The sequence below is a fragment of the Balearica regulorum genome, chromosome 4 (genome assembly GCF_011004875.1).
Source record: "Balearica regulorum gibbericeps isolate bBalReg1 chromosome 4, bBalReg1.pri, whole genome shotgun sequence".
NCBI classification, from domain to species: domain Eukaryota; kingdom Metazoa; phylum Chordata; class Aves; order Gruiformes; family Gruidae; genus Balearica; species Balearica regulorum.
The window spans coordinates 73,269,593-73,294,576 of record NC_046187.1 but is presented as its reverse complement, the minus strand read 5'-3'; the positions used below and the strand labels follow the sequence as shown (position 1 = coordinate 73,294,576).

The window sequence follows — 24,984 nt, the reverse complement described above, 5'->3', positions numbered from 1 at the left end:
GACTTAAGTTACCAGCCTTTTCATTTGAAGCAATAGTATATATTTGGGGTTTACATAGATTTTAATCAGCTGTAGGTGTAATTTTTGGTTTCAAAGTCATTTGACTTCATGAGGTTTTTGTCCTCAACCACAGACTGAGAAGAAGCCGTTTCTCTGTCCTGAATGACAGGACATCACTCATTGGGAAAGTAGCTGCATCCCTCATTCCTTTGCCTGAAGACTGAGTGGTGATTTGTCTTTTGTCAAATGAAATTCCTGAATTTTTCAGGAAGCAAGAGCTTAAGAACATAATTGTGATGGAGGTTTTTCAAGGAAGAAACATTTGGAATCATTGTCTCATTACATAATTTGTTTGTTTGCTTTTTTTTATAGTGTCCTTAATCATTGGTGAAGTCAACTGACAGAACAACATTACAAAAATAATGTTTTTTCGTTCTGTTGCTCTCTTTTTCTCCAGACAAACCTACGACCGGTCCTGAATCTCTGAAAGGAATGAAGTTTGTTCTATAGCGACTTCCTTGGTTCACTATCTTTCCTGATAGAGAGGCAAGAGAAGACAAAACATTTTTACTCCACAAGTCCGTTATAAAAAATAGGAGTATTAGTGGATGAAACACAGCACGAGTAGATAGCAGTACCAGAAAAATAGGTGGTTTTGGTCAGAAAGCAATGTAACCTTTTCCAAACACTTTTGACTGTCTAACTTTCTGTGTGGACCTCCGGCAGCCTGTGTCTGTAGCATGGCCTCCTATTACAGAGCACTCCAGTGGAAGTTCTTTGATACAGGAGGGAACTGAACTGAAAATGAAAACAGAAAGGGAGATATCAGATTTCTGCAAATTGTTCATTACATACTTTCCCATTATATTACACAGAGGAGAGCATTTACTGCTTTCACTTGTCTTAATTGGGTTTTTTTTTTTCTGTCCAATATTAAATTCTGGTGGTGTATTCTTCAATACTCAACATTGTTCTTTGTCTAATCCCTTTTTGACAATTTAGTTAGATTAAGTTTGTTTTAATGATTTCTATAGCTTTCCAAGTTTGAATAGTGAAATAGTAGCTTTTTGATGCTTAAAGTAATGTGCAATAATTTTGAAGGGTTATAATTGCTTGCACATGTGTGCACATGTGCATAGATGCATACAATAGATAATGATAATATTAGTATCTCTACCACAGATCATTTTAAGAAGGGATAAAGTTATCTCAGTCTGACACCACCTAGTAAGCCTTCTAGGTGTTTAAAAAAAAAAAATTTACCTTTGTCCATTGTTTACTAAACACTCAACATGGTGTTTTCATAACAGTCTACAAACAAACCTAAAACTCTCAGTACAGTAAAGGTGCTGCCCTTAAATGCATTTTTCTGTGGTCATTTTAAGATAGTTTTAAGCTTTGAAGTTACCCTTCACTCATGGTGTGTTCTTGTCTCGTCATATTCATTAGTCAGACCAGAACTAAGTGGAAACTGCTTGGATTCTTTTGATCAGATGCAGGCAAAGCTAATTAAATAGCAGTGTTTTCTATGGCCAAGCCATTTCTTTGAGCTGGTAGATTGCTGACAGCAATGTCATGAATTCTTGTCAATCTGCCTGTCACTCATTGCTTATGAAAGTGCTGAGAGAAATGACAAATCTGTGAAATGTGAAGAGGAAAAGCATATTAAAATTTCTTTTCTTTTTTTTTTTTTTGGTCCTTCTTAGCCTATTGCAGCTGCTGGCCCAGATGAGGTTTTTAAGGATGCTGATATTCTTCAAGGCATAATTTCTCACAGAAAATCTTAGTTGCAATAAGGGAATTACTCCATTCCACAGTTCATACCGCCTCAGACCAAATAAAAACCATCTAGCCGCCTTTCAGAGCAAGCCTTTCTTTAGGATACTAATCCAGAAAGTCAGGAATTTTTAATGTCTGCAATACTGAGTAGTGCAGAGCCTGTCAAATGGCCCTTGTAGTCCGTGTTACGACTGGTCTGTGTGGGAGTCACCACCTGCTCACCCAGGCTTTGATTGCCCATTTCTCTAACTTCTCTGCAGTCTAGTGTTTGAAAGGGGGAAAAAAACCCAACCCTGGAATTCCTTGCCAAAATAGAAAAGAAATACAATCACAAGCTGTTTCCTTCTTCTGTTTAGCATAACTAGTTTAAAGTTTGGGGCTAAGGTGATTGAGGTGGTAGGTATCTCAGAGGCCGCAGAGCTTGCCTGTAATTAAGGAAGGAGAGGGAGGGGAAATTCTGCTACTAAATGTATGTGTGTTTACTTTTGTCAAAACTGCAGTAAAAAGTAACCAGATGGGGCATACACACAGCAGTCTGGACTTACTGAGCAGTGACGGCAAGCAAGGACTGTGCTGTGTTCCTCTGCAGCACAGAAAGTCCAACAGACATTACTTTGTTGACATTTATGGGTAGGAGATCTAATTAGAAATGAGAACAATTTCAAGAAATAAAAAGTCATCAAAAAGACACAAAGAGCCAAAAATTGAGGGGTATTTTAAAATAGTATGGGTTTTGTGAGCTTCTTTTGCTTTACAGTTGTTCTCTAAACCAGGAGTTTCCCATCTTAATTTGCTTGCTGAAGTATCATCACATAAAGAATTGATCAGCTATTGCAGGAGGAGGTATTTCCTGTCTTCTGGTGCGTTCACGCAGGGCACAAAAAGTGCACTTCCAGTCCTGCCTCTCCATCTTCCACAGCTGCACAGATGTCCTGTTCTGTCTGACTACATATTGTTAGGAATCAAAATGTACCTAAACAACAAATCGTATGCTCTTCTGGAAGAGAAACACCTGCAAGCAAAATTACTTTTTTCTATACCACTTTGTAACTTGGTGATTTCCTATTAAAAATTGCAGAGTACAAGTGTCTCATAAAGAAGCTCCAGCTCTCATTGTATGAGAATATAAATGCCATCAGGCAGTGGGTGGCAAATTTGTTTAGAAATGCTCTCTTCTTCCCATCCCATCAATAATTTAAAAAACTCAACTTGGATACTGAAGTAAAATTTCTGCATATCACTGCCTTCTAGTATCTAGCATTTTCTGATGTTTTTTTTGTAAACAATTTACATACTTAAACATTTAATGCTATGCTGGCAGTTTTAAAAAATATTTTTGAGAGGAAATATTGAAGAGACTGTTGATGTCCTACAGCAGCTTGTCTCAGAAGTATATGCCAGGAATTTCACCTCACTGTTTATTTTCTGTTGAGATACCTGTTAAATGGATCAGAGTAATTCCCAGAATGAGAAAATCAAACTAAACCAGAATGATGTGAGAAAGTAAGATGGGAGTGAGCGAGTTCACAGTGATATTTTCTCGAGGTTTCCAAATAACCTCATATGAGACCTCTTTAAAAAAATCATGTATATAGAATTCTGTGCTGTATTTTGCCATTCTTTTAAAGTATGTGCATTTTATCAGCAAAAGAAAACATAAATACAGCAAGCGTTGTATAGATAAACCTTGCAGGTTTTATCAGAGCCTGTCATTTTCAAGTTTTTTTATCATGATCCAGTATAGTAAAAGAATTCTGGGCATATTTAAAATTTGTGAAGTGCTTGTAGCTATATTGAAATGTAGTATTCACCCCTGTGCTGCCACTCCTCTTAGATTATGCTGCAATAAGATGCACTGCTAGAGCCTTTTCGTTATTCCAGCCAGCTCCCTCTCAGATGGTAGTCATAAATCTTTGCGGCTTAGTTACACTTTCTGAAAAATACAGGGACTCAAAAATGAGATTCAGAATCCTGAGTAACTTTTACATTTCTGAAAAGTTACCTTATTTTAAAAAATATTTTCATCCCGCCTATTTAGTTTAAATGCTGGGAGTCGCTTTGTGTGTGTTAGGATTCATATTTGTCTGGATCTGTTCTTGGCATATCTATTTCTTAATTTTTAGCTTTAGAGCATAACTTTTCATGTCATGTTTAATTGCTAGAAGGAGCATTTGATTTTTCACATCTGCTTGGAATCTTTTAGGTCTATTGAGAGTGCCGGACTTGAGGGAAGCTCAGCGGGAGGGGTTTTCTGACAGTCTTACAGAATCTTTAGAGAGCCAAAAACCTTGAGACATGGGAACATGGCTTTAACTGGAGGCACACGAACCAAGTCTGAATTCATCAGAAAAGCTGAATCACTGGATGAGTAACTGTCCCTAACAATCAGATGACATAGTATCATGTGTGTTTACCAGGCATAGCTTTAAAAGCTTTGAGGAGGAGTTTCTGAGTACATTGAGCTTTAGGGTTTTTGATCAGATGTACCTCTGTGTTTGAATAGCAACAAACCCCCCTCTATTCTGTTGCAGCATGTCAAAGATTTTTGTTGTTTGTGTTTGGGAAATGATGTGTAATTAGTTACGGTAGTATTCTCCAGATTTAAAAATCTGTGCAAGGTAACCTGATCTAGTGTGTTTCAAAATAATGCTCCAAATACTTGTTTCTGCATTCTAGAGTTCCATTTCTTCAGTGTTCTTTCTTTCCTCTTGCCACTTTTAATTAATTAAAACAGAATTTTGCTCCAGCTCTACCATTAAATCCACTGAAATCCTGAAGCTCCACTCCGCCTTCTGTGTGTTGAGCTGGTAGTACACAATATGAATGATACAACATGTTGCACATAAATTTAGTAGAAAAATGAAAAAGCAAATTGAAGACGTGTTGGGTTTTTTTCTGATATCTGTAACAAGATGCATTCTGTGCCTTTGTACATCCAGAGTTAGTGTTTACCTAGATAATGGTGTTCATTATTTATATCAAATAGAACAGATGGAGACAAAATGTTACTAACTTCATGACATAACAATGTCTGTGTTGCTGAACTTTGGTATGATCCAGTAAAAATGTGTGTCTGTCGTAGGGGAACACAAAGCTCTCTTGTAGTTAAATCTATCCCTTGAAGTGGAAATAGTTCTGTAATTGTTTTCCAATAGCTAAAATAGCTTTAGAGCACCAGCTGAGCACTCACAAACTTTTACTGCTAGAACTGGAACAGAAATGAAACCTTGCAAAAGGGTGCAGGGAAGGCTTCATGTCACAGTTCTCAGAATGTAAAAAAGACAGTTGAAAGATGCAGAGTTTGGGGATTTTTGACTGGTTATATGTGTAGTTTCTGTTCAGACATAAAGACAGTATTTCAGTCTATTCTAGTTTGGGTTTTTTTAATATTTTTTTTTTTTAAATCTAAGAACACATTTGTGTGTATAGTGCTTAATTAATAATATTCAATACAGAGGGAGGCTGGGTGTTCCACATCTACGGGCAGTCATCAGTTACTGTGTTCGAAATTAAAATAAACCTTCCTAATGGTGTCTCAGCAGTTATTCAAAAAAGATAAAATCAAACCACAACTTACTTGCCAGTATTCTAACTAAAAACAAAAACATAAATTGAACTTTGAATATTTTTGCTGTGAGAGAACAAAAATTATGACTTGAAGTTTTTAGTACACATTAAATATAATTATTGTTTCTTAGGAAACATGATAGTTCTTTATTCTGGTGAACTATTTCTTATTTCCCTCCTTCCATTACCACTGTCTGTGTTTTTACATATAATGAGAATGTTTAAACAGAATACAAACTGTAGTTGGTTCTTTGCTTTTGTGCACTATTTAGTAATCCTAGCGCATAGTTGAAGAAATATGGTGATGGTTTGTTGTTTTTTTTTTTAATCTTTTAAGGCTCCTGCTAAGAGAGATTCAACTCAAAGTACCATCAAAGAAGACAAAGTCCATCTGTTGAAGTATAATATAGGAGATCTAGTGTGGTCAAAAGTGTCTGGGTTTCCATGGTGGCCGTGCATGGTTTCTGCTGATCCTGTTCTCCATTCCTACACTAAACTAAAAGGTATGTCAGTGATGCTACAAACATCCAGATTTCTTCAGGTGTACGTGACCATTATTTTAGGAAAATTCCATTCTTCGTGTTATCTGTCCAGTTGTGTCGGTAACTGAACATACTCCTTGTTGTCAAGAGGAATGTTAAAATCATGTAAACACTATTCTTGAGCATATTGCAGACAGAGTTTTTTTCCAGTGTGTCTTTTTAACTCTGAACATTCTCTGAAAGATATCAAAATTGTGATCTATGAAGCTGAAGTCTTATTAAAAGTACTGTCTGATGGTACTTTCCATTGTTTTTATGGAGATGCTTGGAGAAGTGATGGGGTTAAAAATTTTATTGCAGCTAATGGGAAATAAATACTCCTGATGATTATGCTTTACTAAAAGCAATCCCTAATTCAGACAGCTAAATTTTCTGTGATTCATACGATCAATACTGATATCTACAGACAACATTATTTGATTCTAAATGCAGGGATTACCAAGTGTTAATGAAATTTTTGAGTAGGAACCTGTACCATTTCCTCATTTGCAGCTTTGTTCTCTGTTCTAATACCTGAAACTTTTGAGGCTTATCCGTGCTGGTTGTAGAATGATAAAGTAATACAGGTTGGAAAGGAGTCTGCAAGTCACATGGTTTCCAAGTTAAAGCAGATTGCTCAGGGTCTTGTCCAGCCAAATATTTAATGTCTTCAAGGATAGAGACTTTACAGCCTTTCTGGGCAATTTGTTATAGTGACTGGCAGCCATCGTGGCAAGAAGACTTCTTCCTTGATCTAGCTGAAATTTCCTTTGTTTCAGACTGTGTCCATTGCCTTTTGTGGAGGGGCTGTAAACATACACGTAGGGTTGGAAATCAGAATAATCTTGACACTTTGGAGGTGTGGTCTGAAAAACAATGCAGTTCCGTAAGACTAAGTGTTGGATTTTTTAGTGGTAGGTGATCAAGCTGGGAAACTAGTAGAAAGCCACATTTCTGCAGAAAGGAGTCTGAGAGTCATAATAACCCATTGCATTTTTCTCAGCAGAAAGACCAAAGTCACACTAACATAAATTAATAATGCTGCTTATAAAAAGCATGAAGTAGATCCTTTGCCTTGCCAGTGATAGCATGGCCTCAGTGGGAATACTTTGTTCATTTTGGGCCATCTCATTTCAAGAAACATGGACCAAAGAGAGGAGGTTTTGAGGACAGCATGAACAGAAACCTAGGAATCTACCTGCACAAGCAGACTGAAGGAACTGGAAAGGTTTAATCGGACAAGGAGGAGCTAAAGGAGAACCCAGTAACCGGCCTTAAATAACTTAAGTTACATGCAAACAAGAAAAGGCATAAACTCTTCTTGTTCTGGGAAGAAGAGAGCTTAGTAGCAATGAATATTTAGACTATATATTAGGAAGAACTTGGAAGGGATAAAGATAGTGAAGCATTGGCATGGATTGCCTGGAGAAATGGTGTGATCTCATTCATAGGAGGTTTTTAAGAACAAATTGAATGAGGATCTCTAGGATTATAGCTAGACTCAATGTTGGTAGTAAACTAAATGGCTTCTTGAGAACCCTTTCAAGCATTCATACAATTGCTAGAATGGTTATTATAGACTCCTCAGACAGATTTTTCTTGTAGCAGTCTTTCAGAGTTTTGATCAGGCAGTCCCTGTGATTTTAATCTTTGGGTTATTATGTCTATTATGAGATAAAAGAGCTGGATTTTGAGAGAAATAAAGCTGTTTATTTGTTCCTAGTGGAATTACTCTGCTCCTTGAAAGGAGCAAGGTTTATGCTTCGTTATCCAGAATACCTGTGGTAGCTTTTTATAAGAAACTATAGAAACAGATCTAGCAAAAACCAATGTCATATGTCTGAATGCAACCTATGGAGTACTAACAGAAAGAAGAGCCCACATACTTTGAGATGTTAACTTCCATCTCTTTGAAGTAATATGGATGAGGGTAATTTCTGATATTTGCTCTGGAGTTGGCTTCAGGCCTGCCTTTTCCTTCAGGAAGTTTGACTAGGTCTGGGCAGCCATCATAACTGATAAATGCACACTGATGTGCATATTTCCATCACTATGTATTTCCAGTCTTGTATTATCTTCCACCTACCGTTTACTGTTGAGGCACTATCAAAAGTCTCCTGTTCCAAACAGAAGAGTTCTTTTATCTGGGAGCTGTAGAAATACTCAGCTAGGTCTCTGTGTTTCTCATTTCTAGGATTAAGATCAACAGTGTTTATAAACAATGAATTTCTGGATGCTGTTCAGACTTGAGACAAGTTTGCAACTTTCAACTTGCAGGATGCACACTTTCATGTAAGAAGGCCCATACTGAGTCAAACTAAAGCTCCATCTCATTCAGTATCCTGGCTCTGACTGTGGTCAACCACAGGTGCTAGGGTACAGAAAAAGACAAGTAATAGTGATGGGTCCCCAGAACACTCTCCCAAACCTTCAATAACTCATGGTTCCAGGATTCTGTGAGCCCAAAATTATGTCTTTGTATATAACAACCCTTAATGAATGAATTCTGTTATTTTATTCAGGAGCGTTGATACGATAGGACAAGAGGAAATGGCCTGAAGTTGCATCAAGGGAGGTTTAGATTGGATATTAGAAAAAATTTCTTCACCGAAAAGGTTGTCAAGCACTGGCACAAGCTGCCCAGGGAAGTGGTTGAGTCACCGTCCCTGGAGGAATTTAAAAGACATGTAGACGTGGTGCTTAGGGACATGGTTTAGTGGTTGGACTGGCAGTTTTATGTTAATGGTTGAACTCGATGATCGTAAGGGTCTTTTCCAACCAAAACGATTCTATGATTCTGTGGATTCAGCCCACAGAAGATATCTGAAGATTCACAGATAGGTTCAATGATTCTAGTGCTAGGCACTATTATTTAGACTCCTTAATGAGGCAGTAACAGCTGTCCAGCATTATATTGTAAAAGGAATAGAGTGTGTCTGTTTGGAACTGGACTGTTGGCTGCTCAGAGGCAGATCTTTACAGGTAGTTGTAAATGTAGTCTGTGCCATCTCTCTGCAGCTAGGACATTCTGGTAAAATATGAAAATTATCCATTATTTCATCATAAACAGATTAAGTCATCGGAGCTCAGTAGTCCGTAGTGTAGCAATATTTTCTTAATGTGAACAAAATAATTACTGTGCGAGAGAATTGTTCCTGACTGCATTACTGGAACATGTGTTAGACTACTGGATTGGACATGTGATGCATACAGTCCCAAGACCTTTCCCTATGCCATTTCTCTAGATTCTCATATCTGATCTCAAATGAGTCATTGTAAGTCTAGAAAACTCAGTAATAATAGTGCCTGAAGCGACCAACCAGTGGTATTTGCTGATTAAGGTAGAAGATAGGCAGTGTGTGAATAATCTAGCAAAGTTGAGACTTAGTTCGAAGGTGTCTGTAACAGAGGACTGTGACTGTTACTTGTTCTTACTGGGTAGACATCCTTACTTGATTTCCTCTTCCTCCCAAACTACGTTAGACATACTAATGTGGTGATGCCTTGAAGAACTATAGATAGTGGGGGGACGGGGGGTAACTGATCGTTTTCTAGCAGGATTGAATTTACAAACACACAAGTGTTGGTTATCACAGTTAAAACCACCTCTATTTTAAAATGAGACCCTAATTTGAATACTTAGACAGCAAATCTGCAAGTTTCAATGAAGGAGATGCTAGAGGACGTCTGAAGTCTGATTCTCTTACCTCTGCCTTTTAGAAGTTTGTTGTTAACTGTGAACTCTTCAGTGAATTTTAAAGGTGGTGTCTTCCCCCTTCACAGTGGAATAGCTGAGTTCTTTAGAAGGGGAAGTTGGTATGCCTATATCTTACTGCACTGAGGCACTATTCCTCTTTACAGTCTTAGAAGGATGAATGTTTCTTGTCTAGGTTTCAGAATTGTTCTCTTATCTTCCTGCTCTCCCTTCCACCACCTAAATCCTTTTCATTTCTTACTTTGATTCCTTGAAAGCTTGCTGAAGACGAAGTTGTGATTGCCAGTGTTAAAACTAGCTGAAGAATATTAAAAGATAAAGTTTAGACTAATCAGAGATGAGGCTGTGTGCACAGGCTATCCAAGCTTTGGAAACTTTTTCAAATGTAGCATTTTCAGAAACATCCCAGGCCTACGCGTAAGTTAATGTACATGGAAAGCACTGACAGATGATTGTAACCTTAAATTAATATAGCAAAGCATGTTCTTGTTTGGAGTTAAACTATTGGGCTTTTGCGTCAAACTTCAGAATATAGCTCAGAGACTTTCAAGATGCTTAAGTGAGTTTTTGAAAGGTTAAGCAGTTGTGCTGTGCTTTTGTCATGGTAACTATAGTAGCTTACAAAAGATTTCAAGTCTGAAAGTGTAGAGGACAACCTAAATTGTATCTTACATACATTAATTTTTAATTTTCAGGACAGAAAAAGAGTTTTCGTCAATATCATGTTCAGTTTTTTGGAGATGCCCCAGAGCGAGCCTGGATATTTGAGAAGAGCCTTGTGCCCTTCAAAGAAAAAGACCAGTTTGAACAATTATGCCAGGAAAGTGCAAAACAAGCCCTCACTAAAGCAGAGAAAATAAAGGTAAGAGACTACTAAGTCAGACCAGATTTGCAGCTTTGTATTTTACTGTTACAGGTATGTACGGATATAAATAGATATTCTAGAAAGCTTTAAAGACAGCTTGTTTTACAGAGGCTTGTAGTCTTATATTTTGCTTAGAGATGCAAAGAATGGGATGGCTTACCACTGTTACTTACTAGAAATCAGTACTCTTCTGCTTTGTCGTGGATTCGTGCATGGCATCAGTACTACCAAATACAGTTCCATTTGAACGTCTGAATTATAATTATACATTACACTTAGTCTCTTGGAATTGTTTTGTGTTAACATTGGCATTTTGAAATCAAAAGTGGACAAATTTCTCACACTGTTGTCTTACCTTGCAGATGTTAAAGCCTGTTTCAGGGAAGCTGCGGCCACAGTGGGAGATGGGTGTTAAGCAAGCCAGTGAAGCAGTAGGCATGACAGTGGAAGAACGGAAGGCCAAGTACACCTTCATCTATGTTAGGGACAGACCTCATCTTAATCCTCGAGTGGCAAAGGAAGTTGGCATTGCTGTGGAACCATTCGAGGAGATGGATGAGTCATCTTACTCAAATGAAGAAACCACTCAAAATCTGAAATCGATGAAGGAGTCTGGCATTCCTAACAAGAGGAGGAGAAGGACATCAAAATTGTCTGCCACTGATGATATGCAAGAAAGCAGTCAGTCGGGGTCTAAGACTACTACTCCTCAAAAGTCATCTGAACAGGCAGAATCCAAAAGAGGGATAGGCTCCCCTCTGAATAGAAAGAAAACTCCAGCATCTACTCCGCGGAGCAGAAAGGGCGATGCAGTATCTCAGTTTTTGGTCTTTTGTCAGAAGCACAGAGATGAGGTTAGTCTCTTTTAGCTGTTGTTATTGTTGATTGCATCTTCTCATTTCTGTACTTAAAGAAACTACTTTAGTTGCCAAAACTAGTTGTTACTGTAGCATCCATAATATTCTGGGCTTGACAAGTTATGCCTCCATTAAATCTTAGTCTAGACAGGAACAGAGAAAGAAGGGAATGGAGATGAGCAATGTAAACAAGATCGTGATAACGCCGTTGTACTTGAAGCATAAGTCATGTTAGTATCTTCCTACATAATCTCATAGTCCTTTATATGAGCCATAATTTTTTCATTGTATGTAAAATATTGTAGATATGCATACATATGCTCAGGCAAATACAGTGAAGGTTATGCTGTTTATGGCCATCTACTTGTAGTTAGCTTGTACATTCTTTCTGAAGACGTGGCTCAATTCCTTCAATTTGTTCCCTTGTCTTTCAACTATTTAAAAATTCCATTTACCCACTTAGAGTCTTTTGCTGAGCTTCAAAAGAAGCTGGTTAATAAAAGCTTGTGAAAATCACTGTCAGTGTGCAGTCTGCTGGGATGGAAACTAGGTACTCTTGAGAGGATTACACTCCAAGACAAGGTAGAATAAATAAATACCTTAATACCAACATTTCTTAGAAAGACTGTTAGAGGTATAAAAGCAGTACTGCTGTTCTAGCTCATTACTTTAAAATCATGACCATCATTTTTCTTCCTTACAACACTCTGCTCCATTTGCAGTACAATTCCATGCACCGAAAGAAGCATGAGTTCTCATGTTTTCTTGTAGTCAGACTGTTCCATAATACCCGCAGAAGGACCAGAAAGTTAGTGGTGACTTTGTCACACTCTTTAGCTACTGAATGGTTGACTTCTTTATAGGATGTTTGTGTTGGAAAATGTTAATAGATATGAACTTTATAAAGAACAATTGAAGAAACAAATTCTGTTGTATGGAAGTCAGTTAGTTGTGGTTCAACTTAGGATCTTTTTAGATCGTTGCAACTTAAGCTAATATTGAGAATGAAAATGAACACAGTGTTACATATACCTTTTAGTGGCTTTTGTTAAATTGAGAAAAGCATTGGCAGTTCAGTTTGCTGGCTCCAGAAAGAAAGGGGTTTTGTAGCCAGACTATTAAATATAGATTTCGATATATTCATTATGGAAAAAATGTATGGGTAAATCATCTGTCTCATGTTTGAGACCCGAGTTCTACTTCCAGTTCTTCTATTAGTAACCTCGTGTCTTGTATAATGGCAAGGGGGGATTTCCTTGGCCTTTAAGGTAGGTAGCAAGAAGTCTTGTGCAATATTGAGGGACATGAAATTACTTTTCTGGAAGGAATGTGATTATTATGACTGGTTTTATGGACTCTTAGCCAAGTATATCTTACCACAGAAGGGACATGCTGAGTCTCTGATGTTGAACATTTCTATTTTCTGTCCAGTTATCAAGCTTAATTCCATACTATGGTTATACTGTACTTCTCAAATTAATAGATGGAAAATATGAAGACTATTACAGTATTTGACATTGAGGAATTGCTTTGGTTTTAGTGTCATTTCGGGAAACTGAAAAACTTGCATAAGCTTGAAAATCACACTGATGATAGTGGCTAATATTGCACAGAGTTAGAAGTAGAAGGAAGTAAGTTTCAAAATGTGACATATTTAGAGAGAGGACATCCTACCAGTTCTACCTAGAATATTTTTTAATAAGATCAGTCATGAAAACGCAAATCCACCTGAATGTGGAATCTATTCTAATAGGTACAGAAGCATTTCTGTGCGTAGAACAGAACTAGGTTATGAAAAATGCAGATTCCAGGTAACTGCAGATAACAGTCCCTTCTTACCAATCAGGGCAGTAGAGTCTGTCTTTCCTTTCTCTTGATTCAAAGTTAACTTTGCAAAATGGGGAAATACCATTGTACATATTCATGGTTCTTACACAGAACCTAAGTTACCTGAGTTTAGTTTATACTTCCAGACTGTTATGGTGCTTTTAAAATGGCAGTTTTGTGCCTTTGGTGGCAGGTGGAAATTGCATCCAAAGTAGTATTCGGAGTTTCCCCTTCTGTTAGGCGTACTTGGTTCAACTTGCATGGTTTGCTTTCTATCCATGAGTTTGTTTTGTTGCTGTTGTAGATGTTCTGATGCTTTAGAAGGTGTGTTAACGTTGGCTAAAGCACTACTTTTGAGCTACTTGTATTGGTGACATCTGAGAGTTTAGTGTATTGCTACTTTAGTATTTACGTGTAGAAATTTAGAAGAAAAAAACCATACGGATCCGTCTCTGGCCCCCAGACTTGGGAAGGGATGGAAGTGAATGGAAAGGAATGACTGAAGACTTCTCTTTTGGAACCTCTAATAATCGTGAGCTGTCTTAAAAGTAGAGCTGTTTCTGCTGTGTCTTGCTTGGAATCCAGATTTGTATGGTAGTAGGATTCATATATTGGTTTGGTTTTATTAATTACTACTTTTTGTGTTACTTTTTGTGGGGATAGGAGGGTGAGGAATATTTGAAATTTTTAGAAATGAGTGATGGCTGCTGGAAGACTGGATGAACTGCTGGAAAACATTTTTAATGATTTAAGAGGCATGCTTCCCTGAGGGAGGCATTGAAAGCTTGGAGCATTTTCATGGTTGTAGTGATGCATTAAGTATTTTGTGCTGTTACCAAAGGAGCAAAGATGTATTTTGTACTATTGTCATTCTTAAGCTCTTCCTCTGTGAAATATAACCATAGTAATCATTAGAAGGGAGTGTCTGACTTGAGATAAAGGTATCGTTCAGGGAGAGGCAGACAGCTATACTGTTTATATTAATTCATTGATTTGGGCCTTGAGTCTATTTTGAGGTAAATTAAGAAATAATTTTACTAGTGAGGTTTACAATTGAAGATTTCTGTATGTGTAAGGAGTTGTTGAACGTCAAGACAAATAAGAGCAAAGGTAACATGCTTTGCTTGGACGAGCTGGGACGTGCCCGGTCTAATTACTGTGTTTTTCACACTTATAGTGATATTAATTCCCAGATCCAAGAAAAGATCTTCCATCTGTTCTGTAGCATAGTTAGATTTTGAATAAGTACCTGGGATTAGTGTCTGATTTTCATGTCCATCAAGATACCCGATACATCATTTCCAGTATGTATGCCGGGATTGAGTATTACAGTATGAAGACTTCAGAGAAGACTGCTGGGCGTTTTTCTTGAAGGCCTTCTTTGCAAGGATGCCTTAACCATTAAGAACCATGAATGTCTTTTGCTTGTCGTTTCACAGCGCTCCTAGTCAGTTGAGAGTTGTTTTTATTCATATTTTGGTGGGACTGCAGGTGTCGTTCAACAGTATCTCATTGGTGCAAACAAAGCTAGTGATTTCTTAGAGAATTAAATAATTGTGTCTCAGTTAAGCACAATGAACTATACATTCAGCAGCTATGGTCAAAACTGATTCTAATTTCTTTTCCTAAAGAAATGAGATTTGTGGGAGGGGTGCAATTTTAAGGCATTAAGGCACTAAGTTCTAAGAAATTAGGTTTAATAATTGCCACTTATCACAGAAGAAATGTATTTCTGTTCTGTTGAATGATGTTACTGTTTGAACGCTTGGGTTTGTTTTTATTTTGCTCCGTGATTTGGGGGTATTGGTTGCATCACTCCAGTAATAGGATTTTGGAGAATGCTGCGCAATGACATAGGAGGGGTTGTTTTTAAAGCTATTGTTTCATTTCTGTAGATCATACAATCTTAGGGTTTTCTGCCTTCTGTGATTAATCAAATCTGGTTTTCCTTAAGTAGAAGTTTGGGAATACTGAATGAGTTTGGGAGGATTTTTTTCTTTGTTTTTAATACTGGATTTTCTGTTTGCGTTGAATAAATTTCTAGAAACTCATAAATTCCATGTTGATGGCTATTATGTGTCATGCTTATGTTATTAAGAAAAGATGCACAGCTTTTTGAGTTCCTAATATTCATATACCTAGTATAAAATGATGAATTAATACAGGAAAATGTTGCATCAGATGCTAGCTTATGTAAATCTCTCTGCCTCGATAGGTGTAATGAGTTCTATGTATAATGAGTTCTCCTATGAATTGATGGATGCCTTTGTAGGCAAGCATATATTCCAGTATTGCTTCTCTGTCTTTTGTGGTATGGATTTAAACTTCATCAAGAAATACTAGAAATCTTTTTGAATGACCACAAGACAAGATTTGCAATTGCTCCATTTTTTGAATGTTAAAAGGCAAATAGATACTTCCAGAATGATTCTTAATACTTCTGAATCTGCTAATAGATTTTTTTTTTTTTTGAGAGAAAGAGAAGTGGTTATCCAAAGACAAACTGGTACCAAATGTTTTAATCTAGTTCTATCTACAGCAGAAATGTTAGATAACTTGTTTGTATCTAGTTTTCCAAAGCAATAGAAGTATGTATGCCATTCTTTTCAATGGTCACCTTTTTTTAATATAACCCTATTTCTGCATGTATAGGTGGTTGCTGAACATCCAGATGCTTCAAGTGAGGAGATTGAAGAATTGCTCGAATCGCAGTGGAACATGCTTAGTGAAAAACAGAAAGCTCGCTATAACACAAAGTTTGCCATAGTGACCTCTCCCAAATCTGAAGAAGACTCTGGTAAACGTAAAACTGTGCTAGTGTACTCTAACTAAATTTGATATACATAGTGGTGTTAAACTAAGCACATATTTGAGACCTGTAGGGAAAACAGCTTTCACTGTTTTCCACTTTTAATTCTTGGTGTTTGTGCCAATAGCAAAGGAATGCCAATGGTTACAATAAACGCAACCCATGAAGTCTACATTTCTTGCTCATTGTTCTGAAAAGTTGTTATATGTAAATCTTCTACTGTTTAGAGATTGCTGATTTCTCATTCTTCTTCTGCCCATAAGCAGCTGCCATTGCATCCACTGCCTCCTATAAGTGGATGGTGGGAAGGGAAGACGAAGTGTTACTATTCGTAAAATTTGAGTTGTTTTTTTATAGAATAGTTAGGAAATGGTTTAAAAAGTTTAATCAGTGCTACACCTTTTCTTCATATATACCTAAAGTGTATTACCTCATATCATCATCAACCCGGGAAGAAGTATTCCAAACTTTATTCTGAAAGTTTCATCGGTTTGGCATTATATTGTGCTACTCAAAAGTTTTTAGGACATTGTACAAGATTGCAAATACTTTTTTTTTTTCTCCTTTTATTTTTTTGTTGCGGTTGTCTAGCATTTGGTTTTGATAATCAGTCTCAATTATTTTGCAAAATATTTGAGGGGTTTTGGAGTCACTTATTAGAGAAATGAGGAGGACGATAGTTTGGCATTTGCATGAACTTTATCAAATTTCACTAGCTATCGTTTTTCAAATTTAAGTAGCTTTACAGCACTGTAAGAAAACTTATTATGGAAGTATTAGAAACCAACAGGTGCTGCTTTGGGCAATGACAAGAATGAGAGGGAGTGTTTGAAAGTTTGTGAGACTTGGAAAAACTTGTATAAAAATGGCAGTCAGTTTTGTTAACTATCTGTGTGTGTGTGAAATAACATCATTTTGTGGAAAATTGAAAAGTTTTTAACTTTAAATTTTAAGTGTCAAATATTTGGATATCAGTTTAAAAAAAAAACACATTCTGTATCTCTCAAGGTTCATCATTGAAGAATATTGGAGAGGCCAAACGTAAAGTGTTTCAAGACTCACCTAAAAGGAGATCAAGATCCAGAAGTAATTGAAATTTGTGTTGTGTGCAAATAGTTCATCTTTATAAGTAGCTATTGAGTGTATTTTTTTATGTAATCGCCCACGTATCATAATCTCTTTATTTTATCTCAGATGTTGTCTTCCTTGACGTTAGAATTTTAATGGATCCCAAATTAAATATCTAAACACTGTAGTGCTGAATTTTGTTCACCTTCCTCAGTGTCATATTGCAAGAAATGTAATTGAAATTGTACCTGTACCAGGTGTTTCTAGTACATATATTGTGTACATTTATAGTTACCTACAGATGAAAACATGTCAGCTCAATCGTTCCCCTACCCAAATCCTCTTCTTTTAAACTTGGAAGAATATTGTGGGATTTCTTTTGCTGGCTTTTTGTAAGTAGCAGGTTCTCCTGGAGCCATTTCAGTCTGCTTTGTGGATTCAGAGTCTGATAATAGAGTACATCCTAGATTGTTTAGATAAGAACATTAATTTGAAAATTTTCCATATTTTCAAGTTGCTATATTTTTAATATTTACAGCTATTTGTTCCCACTGGAATAGAATGCTTGTAGCTGTAGGGCAATTTTCAGTTAACGTATTTGTGCCCCTGGAGTTTGCAATCTTCATACTAATAATATTCTGTAGCTTCATAAACTAGAGAGTACTGGAGAGTGTAATAACGTTGTCATTTCCTTCTGATGAAACAGACCACTTCCTAAACTTTCATCTGTCTTTTTGAGGTGTAAACAATAGCTGAACCTGTGGAAGGGATATGTAGGTTAGTCACTGACCTTTTGTAATTTAGCAGCTGCTTGAACTTTACAGTGAACGATCATCTAAATATGTGAATAAATCTGTTGGTTTAAAATGACCAACGTGATTCTGTTCTTAGGATTTTGGCTCGCAAAGGACGGGGATGTTACGGTCTCCTGTAAAATATAAGTAAGCTTGCTAGAGAGTATGGGTCTGCCGTACCAGAAAGAGAGAAGTAATCTGTACGGTTGGTGATATCTTGTCTTTTCCAGGGGCCCCTTAATAGATGTCTCCAGTGTCTTCATCTGTATCATTTGGAGAACTTAAAGGAGACTTAAAAATTGTTTCAGTGATAAGACACTGTTACAAAGTGGCAGAAGAGTTAAAAGCTGTCTAGAGCAATCACCTGCAGTCTGACGATCTGAAACAAACGTTGGGCAGTAATATTCAGATCTTAAACTAGTGCTTATATGGGTAGACTCACCTTTCCCAAATAACTTGAGTATGAAGCAATTGATTTGGATGTGTTCTAAAGTTAGTCTTCAGCACCAGAAACCAGACCTTAAGCATTAAGAGGTCATCAAACTGTGTTAATGTTTAACCGTGTTTTAAAAATAATGACTGAAGGAAAAGTAACTTAAATAACTAGATCAGTTCAAAATAATTCGAAAGTGAGTTTTAGATTATTTTTCATGTAAGTTTCCCCCATCCCCCATCCCAAGGTAACTTACATGGAAATAAAAGAAACCAAAAAAAGAGGACAAAGGAACCTACAGAAGATTTTGAAGTTCAGGAAGCACCTAGGAAAAGACTCAGGATGGATAAACAGAATAATCGGAAGGTAATTATGTCGTTGGTTTGTTTGGGTTGATTTATAGCAGCACCAGTCACATTGCTGTAGTTAAGTTTGTCAGCATTTCCATTTTCAGGACTAAAAAAGTAATGTCTGTATATCAAACCAAACTGTTGTAAATATTCAGAGATACACGTGAGCTTATTGCTGTGGGGGTTTTTGTCTTTGATTTTGAGGATGGAGGTATGAGAAGTTGCACTTGCTACTTAAACTGTGGTGAAAATGTATGCTGAGAAAATCTGTTTCCCAAAGGAAGGAGGCATGACCGTTCTGTGTTGTCACGTTTTGTAGTTCTTTTTCTTTCCTCCTGAATTAAGTACAGAGATGTATACAAGCATGTTAAAAAAATATCTTTAGTCAATACTTAATTTAGACAAAAGTGGGTGGAGAAAGGAATGCAAGTAAAGCAAAGCAGAAAAACTACTTTTCAAGTACTGGAAGCTTATCAAACATTTTAGAGTGGCATGCTGTCCCATTTCTTTAGTTAGGAAACTGCAGTAAATATTACAGTATATTTACTGCACAAATCACAGGCTTCTTTTCAGTTTAGCTTGCTTGAGAGAGTGAGAATTTTTCCTTACATAGGTCACTAAAACTATGTTTATGGATACAGTCCAAATCTTGCAGAGACCTAAGCATAGGTTTATTTAGTCAAGCTTGTAGACCAGTGAATTTCATGGGTTCTACTTGTGTGGAAAGCTTAGCTCACAAGTGTTTTCAGATATGGTATTCCAGTATCGTACTGTAGTGTGAGTATCACAGACCTCATCACAAGACTTAGGTGGTACAGCGATTAAATGAAACAACCTAATATAAGGAGAGGTAGTAGACTTATTTTTTAAATGAATTATGGAGATTACATTTGTAGATGTCAGTGTGTTTGGTAGGCTGGTTATTTTAGTACCTCTGTTGATATTGTGGATATGCAGACAACATGTTTAGAGTTCAATATAAAAAACAAATAGAATTTCAGATAGCCAGGCTTAATGAGCAGTTTGTTTGGTAGGCTGGTTATTTTAGTACCTCTGTTGATATTGTGGATATGCAGACAACTTGTTTAGAGTTCAATATAAAAAACAAATAGAATTTCAGATAGCCAGGCTTAATGAGCTTATCAGTAAGGGACAAAGATAATTCTTAAAGAAATGTTGTTACCTTTGCAGAAAGAAGGGCTAAAACTGGTTTTTGCATTTCTTGCTCTAATGGGTTAGTCGTTGAATATTTGTCTTATAACCTTAGGAGAAGGTTTTGGACCCTTTTTAAACTCATCTAATTGATCTGAATTCACTATAATCCACTAGATCCATGGAGTAATTAAGTTTACTTATTGTAATTAGTAGTTTTGACTATCCCTAAAGTTACTTCTTTACTGTCGCACCAGCATTCGTGCACTGCAATTAGCCTACATTATCACAAGTAGAATGAAAGGTGGTTGCAGTATAGTTCGTGCAGAGGAGGGTCTGGTATCTTTGCTGCTGTGATGCAAATGTGAATATTAACAGGAAAATAAATAAATGAGATGAATGATTCCTATAAGATACATACCACTGATAATGCTAACTTAGTAATGTGCATTTAAAAAATGTCCTCTATCTGATACGTTTTTCAGAACTAGTTACAAGGAATCTGGTGTGTGTAAATATTAGGTAATTTGGAAGCTCTACTAAATGCATATAGCAGTGTTTGTGCTTCTGTCCACAGAAGGGTCAGATATCGTAGCGTGGTTGCTTTGTAGTTTCTTTTATGAATTATCTCTTAGTCTTTTTCATGCCTTCACCAGCCAAGGGTACTTCTAGCTGTATCTGCTGCTGCTTAGTAAAACATTTAGTGAATGACAGTGAAAATGTCTATGTAATGATTCAAAAAAGCAAACACTAACCATACACCTTCCTTCCGCTATTCACAGTTTACCTGCAGGCTTTTGTTACAATCATTTTGGATAGGAGGAGCTTTAATGACTTTTTTTCATGGCGTTTTACTTCTTGCATGAGAGTTGTGCGTTATCCTTTTTTTCCTTAATTCCTATTTAAGAAATCATGTTTTCGCACGAAGTGACTAAGTCATAATAAGTACCCATATGGACCTTTTGACAACTTAATTCGTTTATTGGTGGTTTCGTGATGTATATAAAATGCACATTAACAAAATGGGGGTTCTGTAAAGCATGCTTTAAATTTAAAAGTGAACTATACTGTACATTTTCTTTCATTTTTGCACAGAAGCGTAGCAGTAATGTTACAAAACTGATATTGGAAGCTTCCAGTGGCATCAGTGGTAGGGCGTCTCAGTCTAGTTAGAGGTCAGTAAAAGCACAGTGTAGCACATCTGTAGTATAGGAGCCATTCGTATTTATTTTTACAAAGGAAACCAGTTCTCTGGCCTTTGAGATGTTCACCTGCACAGCTTTTGTAATACAGAATGTCAGATGAAGAATGTGAAAAAGTATGTAAAACCTTCTGTTCAGTAGAATTATTCTTATTGATCAAGTGAGCATGTGTCAGGGTTAAGCATTCTTGGCTACAATTTTAGTGACTTATTACTTGAATTTGTAACGTAGAAAAAAAATAGTGTGTAAGGAACAGTGACTAATTTTGACAAAGCTTTGACAAAAACTTCCCCAGTTTTTGGCCTAAACTTTTAATGATAAATGCTCAGTCTGGAGCAAATGTATGTGTTGTTTATGCTCCCTTGAAAATAGTGGGTTTATTTTGGAAATGCTGAAACAATCTTAACCATAGTAATTTACAAAATGGCACTGCTATAAGTTGTGGACTTGAAAGCAAGCCTCTCTGAGACTTAAAATTCTGCACAGGGTTTATTCTCAAATTTATATACTAATTCTGCAGTTTACCTTTAATAATTAAAGGTTTTAATTTGACCAGTTTAGACAAAGAATAGTAAGGATACTTTACATGTTTCGTGTTCATTTAGAGCTCCCCTTTTTGATATGCCGAGTTTGGGATGGATAAGTGGGGTGCTGGAATACTGTGTTCTTTAATTTTTTTCATTTGTTTACGGGTTTGTACCCTGTGCTGTAAATGAGTTTTTAAAATCACTTAAATGGGGCTAGCTTAACTACATTACCATTCAGATATCTGTAAAGACACTTTCTTTTTAATAACATAAATCCAGAAGTAATTGCCAGTTTTATCCAACCACTCATAAATTAGGAGTTTTTTTATTTTTTCATATTTTTTTTTGTGACAGAGGGAGACAAGCAATGACAAAACAGCAAAAACAAACTCTTCTAAGGTCACAGAAACCTCCTCTTCACAAAAGAACCAGTCAGGTAATGTGGTCAGAATAAGTTTTAATGTAACTTTTTCAGTTAAATAATTTTAAAATAAACAGGTTGTCTGAGGCAGCCGGCTAAATTTTGCTGACGTAATAACCAGTTACAGCCACTGTACCACAGCTGGGGGGGGGGTATGCCCTCTTCCTTCACTACCACCATTTTGCAACATTATACTTGACTGAAATTGTGTATTGCTGATTTAGAGCAGCAGTTCACAAGTTCACCATTTGATGGCACCAAATTAAAGCTGTTGCCCTGTGATCTTGGCGAGCGGTGATACAAATCCTACTGCTCCAATTTGTCATTGTGCATTAGCCCAGTAAAACAAGTGCAGTGACCATCAATGTAATCAGTTACCATGTGATTTTAGTCCTTTTAAATGATGCTTGATGGGAGGCAGTGTGGAGCATGAGAGGGAATTCTAAATAACCTTGGACCAAACTCCAAAAGTCAGGCTTGTTACTGATGCTCAAGTTTAAGGTAACTTCTGTAAGAGCATGTCTCTTTAGGTATTATAATGATATGCCAAAAACGAGTAAGCTTCAGCGAGTTCTGTGCAGTGTAGAAGTGGCGGCGTGTCACAGATAACATCTGGTACCTGGCTCCTATATATAACTTTTCTCTTAACAAAGTGTTAGTGGTACTCAGATTGTGATGAGATCACCTAGGCCTTCTAACGTTTATCTGAGGAGATAACCGTTACCTCTGCTTTAAAGAGGTCGTAAGTCACAAGACATTTTGATTTTAATAGAAATGAGCCAAAAAAATTGGGAAAACATTTCTTAGCCGTTCGTAGTACATATTTGATTAATAGAAACGTCTTTATTTTTAAAATCAAGCCAAAACACATGGTTTCAGAAACTTACTTCGTGTTCTCTCAGCTCTATGTAGGTGTCCAGAAGACCTACCTAAATCATTCCTTCCTTTATCTGAAGGAATATTTTTAAATGGCTTCAGGGAGATAACGTTTTAAAGTTCCAAACTTCACTTTGTAAACCAAAATTATTTTACAGCAACGAAAAATCTGTCTGATGCATGTAAACCTCTGAAGAAGCGAAATCGGGCTTCAGCAGCAGAATCTTCAACTCTTGCTTTTAGCAAGAGTTCATCTCCTTCAGCTTCCTTAACTGAGAATGAGGTAAAAAAAAAGTGGTGTTTGCACACAGCCATTTAATTACAGAATTTTTCAGGTGTGAATCTTGTTTAAAAACAAAAATGAAAGGCGAATTCTCTAACGTTGGTGCTCTAGACAAGTTACAGTTCTGGCCTCTGTGAAACCTGTTAATGTGTGCATTGCAAATTCATTTATTGTAATACGAACGTCTGATTTGGGGACATCGAGATATTATTGTGGTTTTTAATGTATTTACCAACAAAGTTTTAGAATTGTAACCTTCTATTAGAGGCAAAGTAAAATGCCAGTGTGTTCTGTATTTTCTTCTACAGACTTTATGTAAGTGTACTACATTAGTTACATTATGTAACTCAATATTGTCATGTTGCCATAGCTTTTATATTGAAGCAAGTTTCCTAATCCTCTGTTTGATCTAGAACTGGACAGTTTTCTGAGCAGAGCCCCTTTAAGCTCAAATTAGTTTTCAGGCTGTTTAAGTGCTATTTCTCTGTGATGCAAATAGCTTCATCCCTGGTAGAGATAAACAGGCAGTGAAGGATGTATCTTTTTGATACTTACTAATCATAGTCTTAGCTCTGCATATTTGGAACTGTAATTCTTCTCAATTGACATACAATAAATGAGATGTATGTACCAGAAGTGTATTCATACAATCCATTAAACCATTCCCCAAGACATCTACGCTATTAAAACCAATCAGCCAAAGAGTGGCAGCATGAGGATGAAGTATGCATGCTGTTTTGCAGGTGGATTCAGAAATGTAGTTGGTAGGATTTAGTAAAATATCCATAGACAAACAGCTTCAAGCAGTTTGTATTACAAAAGCTGTAGAGAAAATACTTGCCTGCTAACAAGGGAGTAGGGCATCCAGCTATCCTAGAGACTCTTTCATCTCCCCTAACAAACGCATGAGGTGCTTGGAGACTATAATGAATGCATTTAAAATAGCTAGACAATGTTCAGTAAACGGTTTACCTTTGGGTGGAGAAAAAAGATTGCATGTTAATGGCTGTATATCTTACTGTAACTGGAAAAATATTTTAACCAAAAAAAACCCCCACCAAAAAACAACCAGCAAGAAATTCTCCCACCTGTACCCCAATAAAACAAGCAAAGGAAGTCCCACAGGAAATCACATCCATAGCAGCAGTCAAGTAGAGTGATACTTGTTCTAATTTTGTCCTCTCAGTTGAGAGACTCCCATTTATCGGCTTCTGCTATTTTGACTTTACTGCTGGGACTTGCTGTGTGATGGCTGTTTGTGTTTGGGACCATCAATTCAGCCAGAACAGTTTAAGGAACATACTGTCTTTTTGGCTCTAAATATGCATATCTTCATACTGTAATCTCAGGAGAAGGATTCTTCTATTTCTAGATATTGTGTTTATAAAAGGAAATCTCCAGAAATCTTTCTTGACAAAGGGCTCATTTTTGTAGGATTTTGGGTTGTGACTTAACGATTCACATGTAAAAAAGGATATGGTTATATAGGCTGAGATGGAAATTTAAAAACTTAGCTCTTAATTTACTCAGCTATTGCTGAACAGCAAAAGATGTGAGGAAAAATTAACATACACTGCTTACAAAACACAGATACACAAACTAGAAAGTGAATTAATTGTTTTCAAGGGTTTTAAAGGTTTTAAAATATCAAAACAATCCCACTCAACAGAACAGAAAATACACCCTGACAAATTACAGAGATTTTGCGAGGCTGGGTGCAGGGAGGAGTAGATTAGTGGGCTAGATCCTTAGATGGTTTAAAGCTACACTGACCTGAACTGGTACCAACTAAGGATTGGACCTACTTTGTTTCCTATGATATTAGGTATATTTTGCCTTTAAATAAAACAAAAATGTCAGGCACGTGTTTTTGAACTTCCTATTGATCTATTTTACAAAACAAGGAAAGATATAAACTTTAGATTGCGTGGGTGGCTT

At 36.7% G+C, this 24,984-nt stretch overlaps 1 protein-coding gene across 7 annotated transcripts in view; it reads left to right on the top strand.

Moving 5' to 3' along the window:
• The window catches only part of NSD2 (nuclear receptor binding SET domain protein 2), a 104,922-nt gene that overhangs the window by 54,151 nt on the left and 25,787 nt on the right, over positions 1 to 24,984 (top strand). For 6 of the 7 annotated variants that reach the window (XM_075752677.1, XM_075752681.1, XM_075752676.1 and 3 more), the window contains 8 exons: positions 5,684 to 5,849; positions 10,278 to 10,444; positions 10,810 to 11,301; positions 15,784 to 15,928; positions 16,949 to 17,026; positions 18,483 to 18,601; positions 21,821 to 21,902; positions 22,922 to 23,046. In XM_075752677.1, coding sequence (XP_075608792.1) covers positions 5,684 to 5,849; positions 10,278 to 10,444; positions 10,810 to 11,301; positions 15,784 to 15,928; positions 16,949 to 17,026; positions 18,483 to 18,601; positions 21,821 to 21,902; positions 22,922 to 23,046 — 1,374 coding nt within the window. The remainder of the gene's footprint in view (positions 1 to 5,683; positions 5,850 to 10,277; positions 10,445 to 10,809; positions 11,302 to 15,783; positions 15,929 to 16,948; positions 17,027 to 18,482; positions 18,602 to 21,820; positions 21,903 to 22,921; positions 23,047 to 24,984) is intronic. The other variant, XM_075752682.1, reaches the window with a different exon arrangement.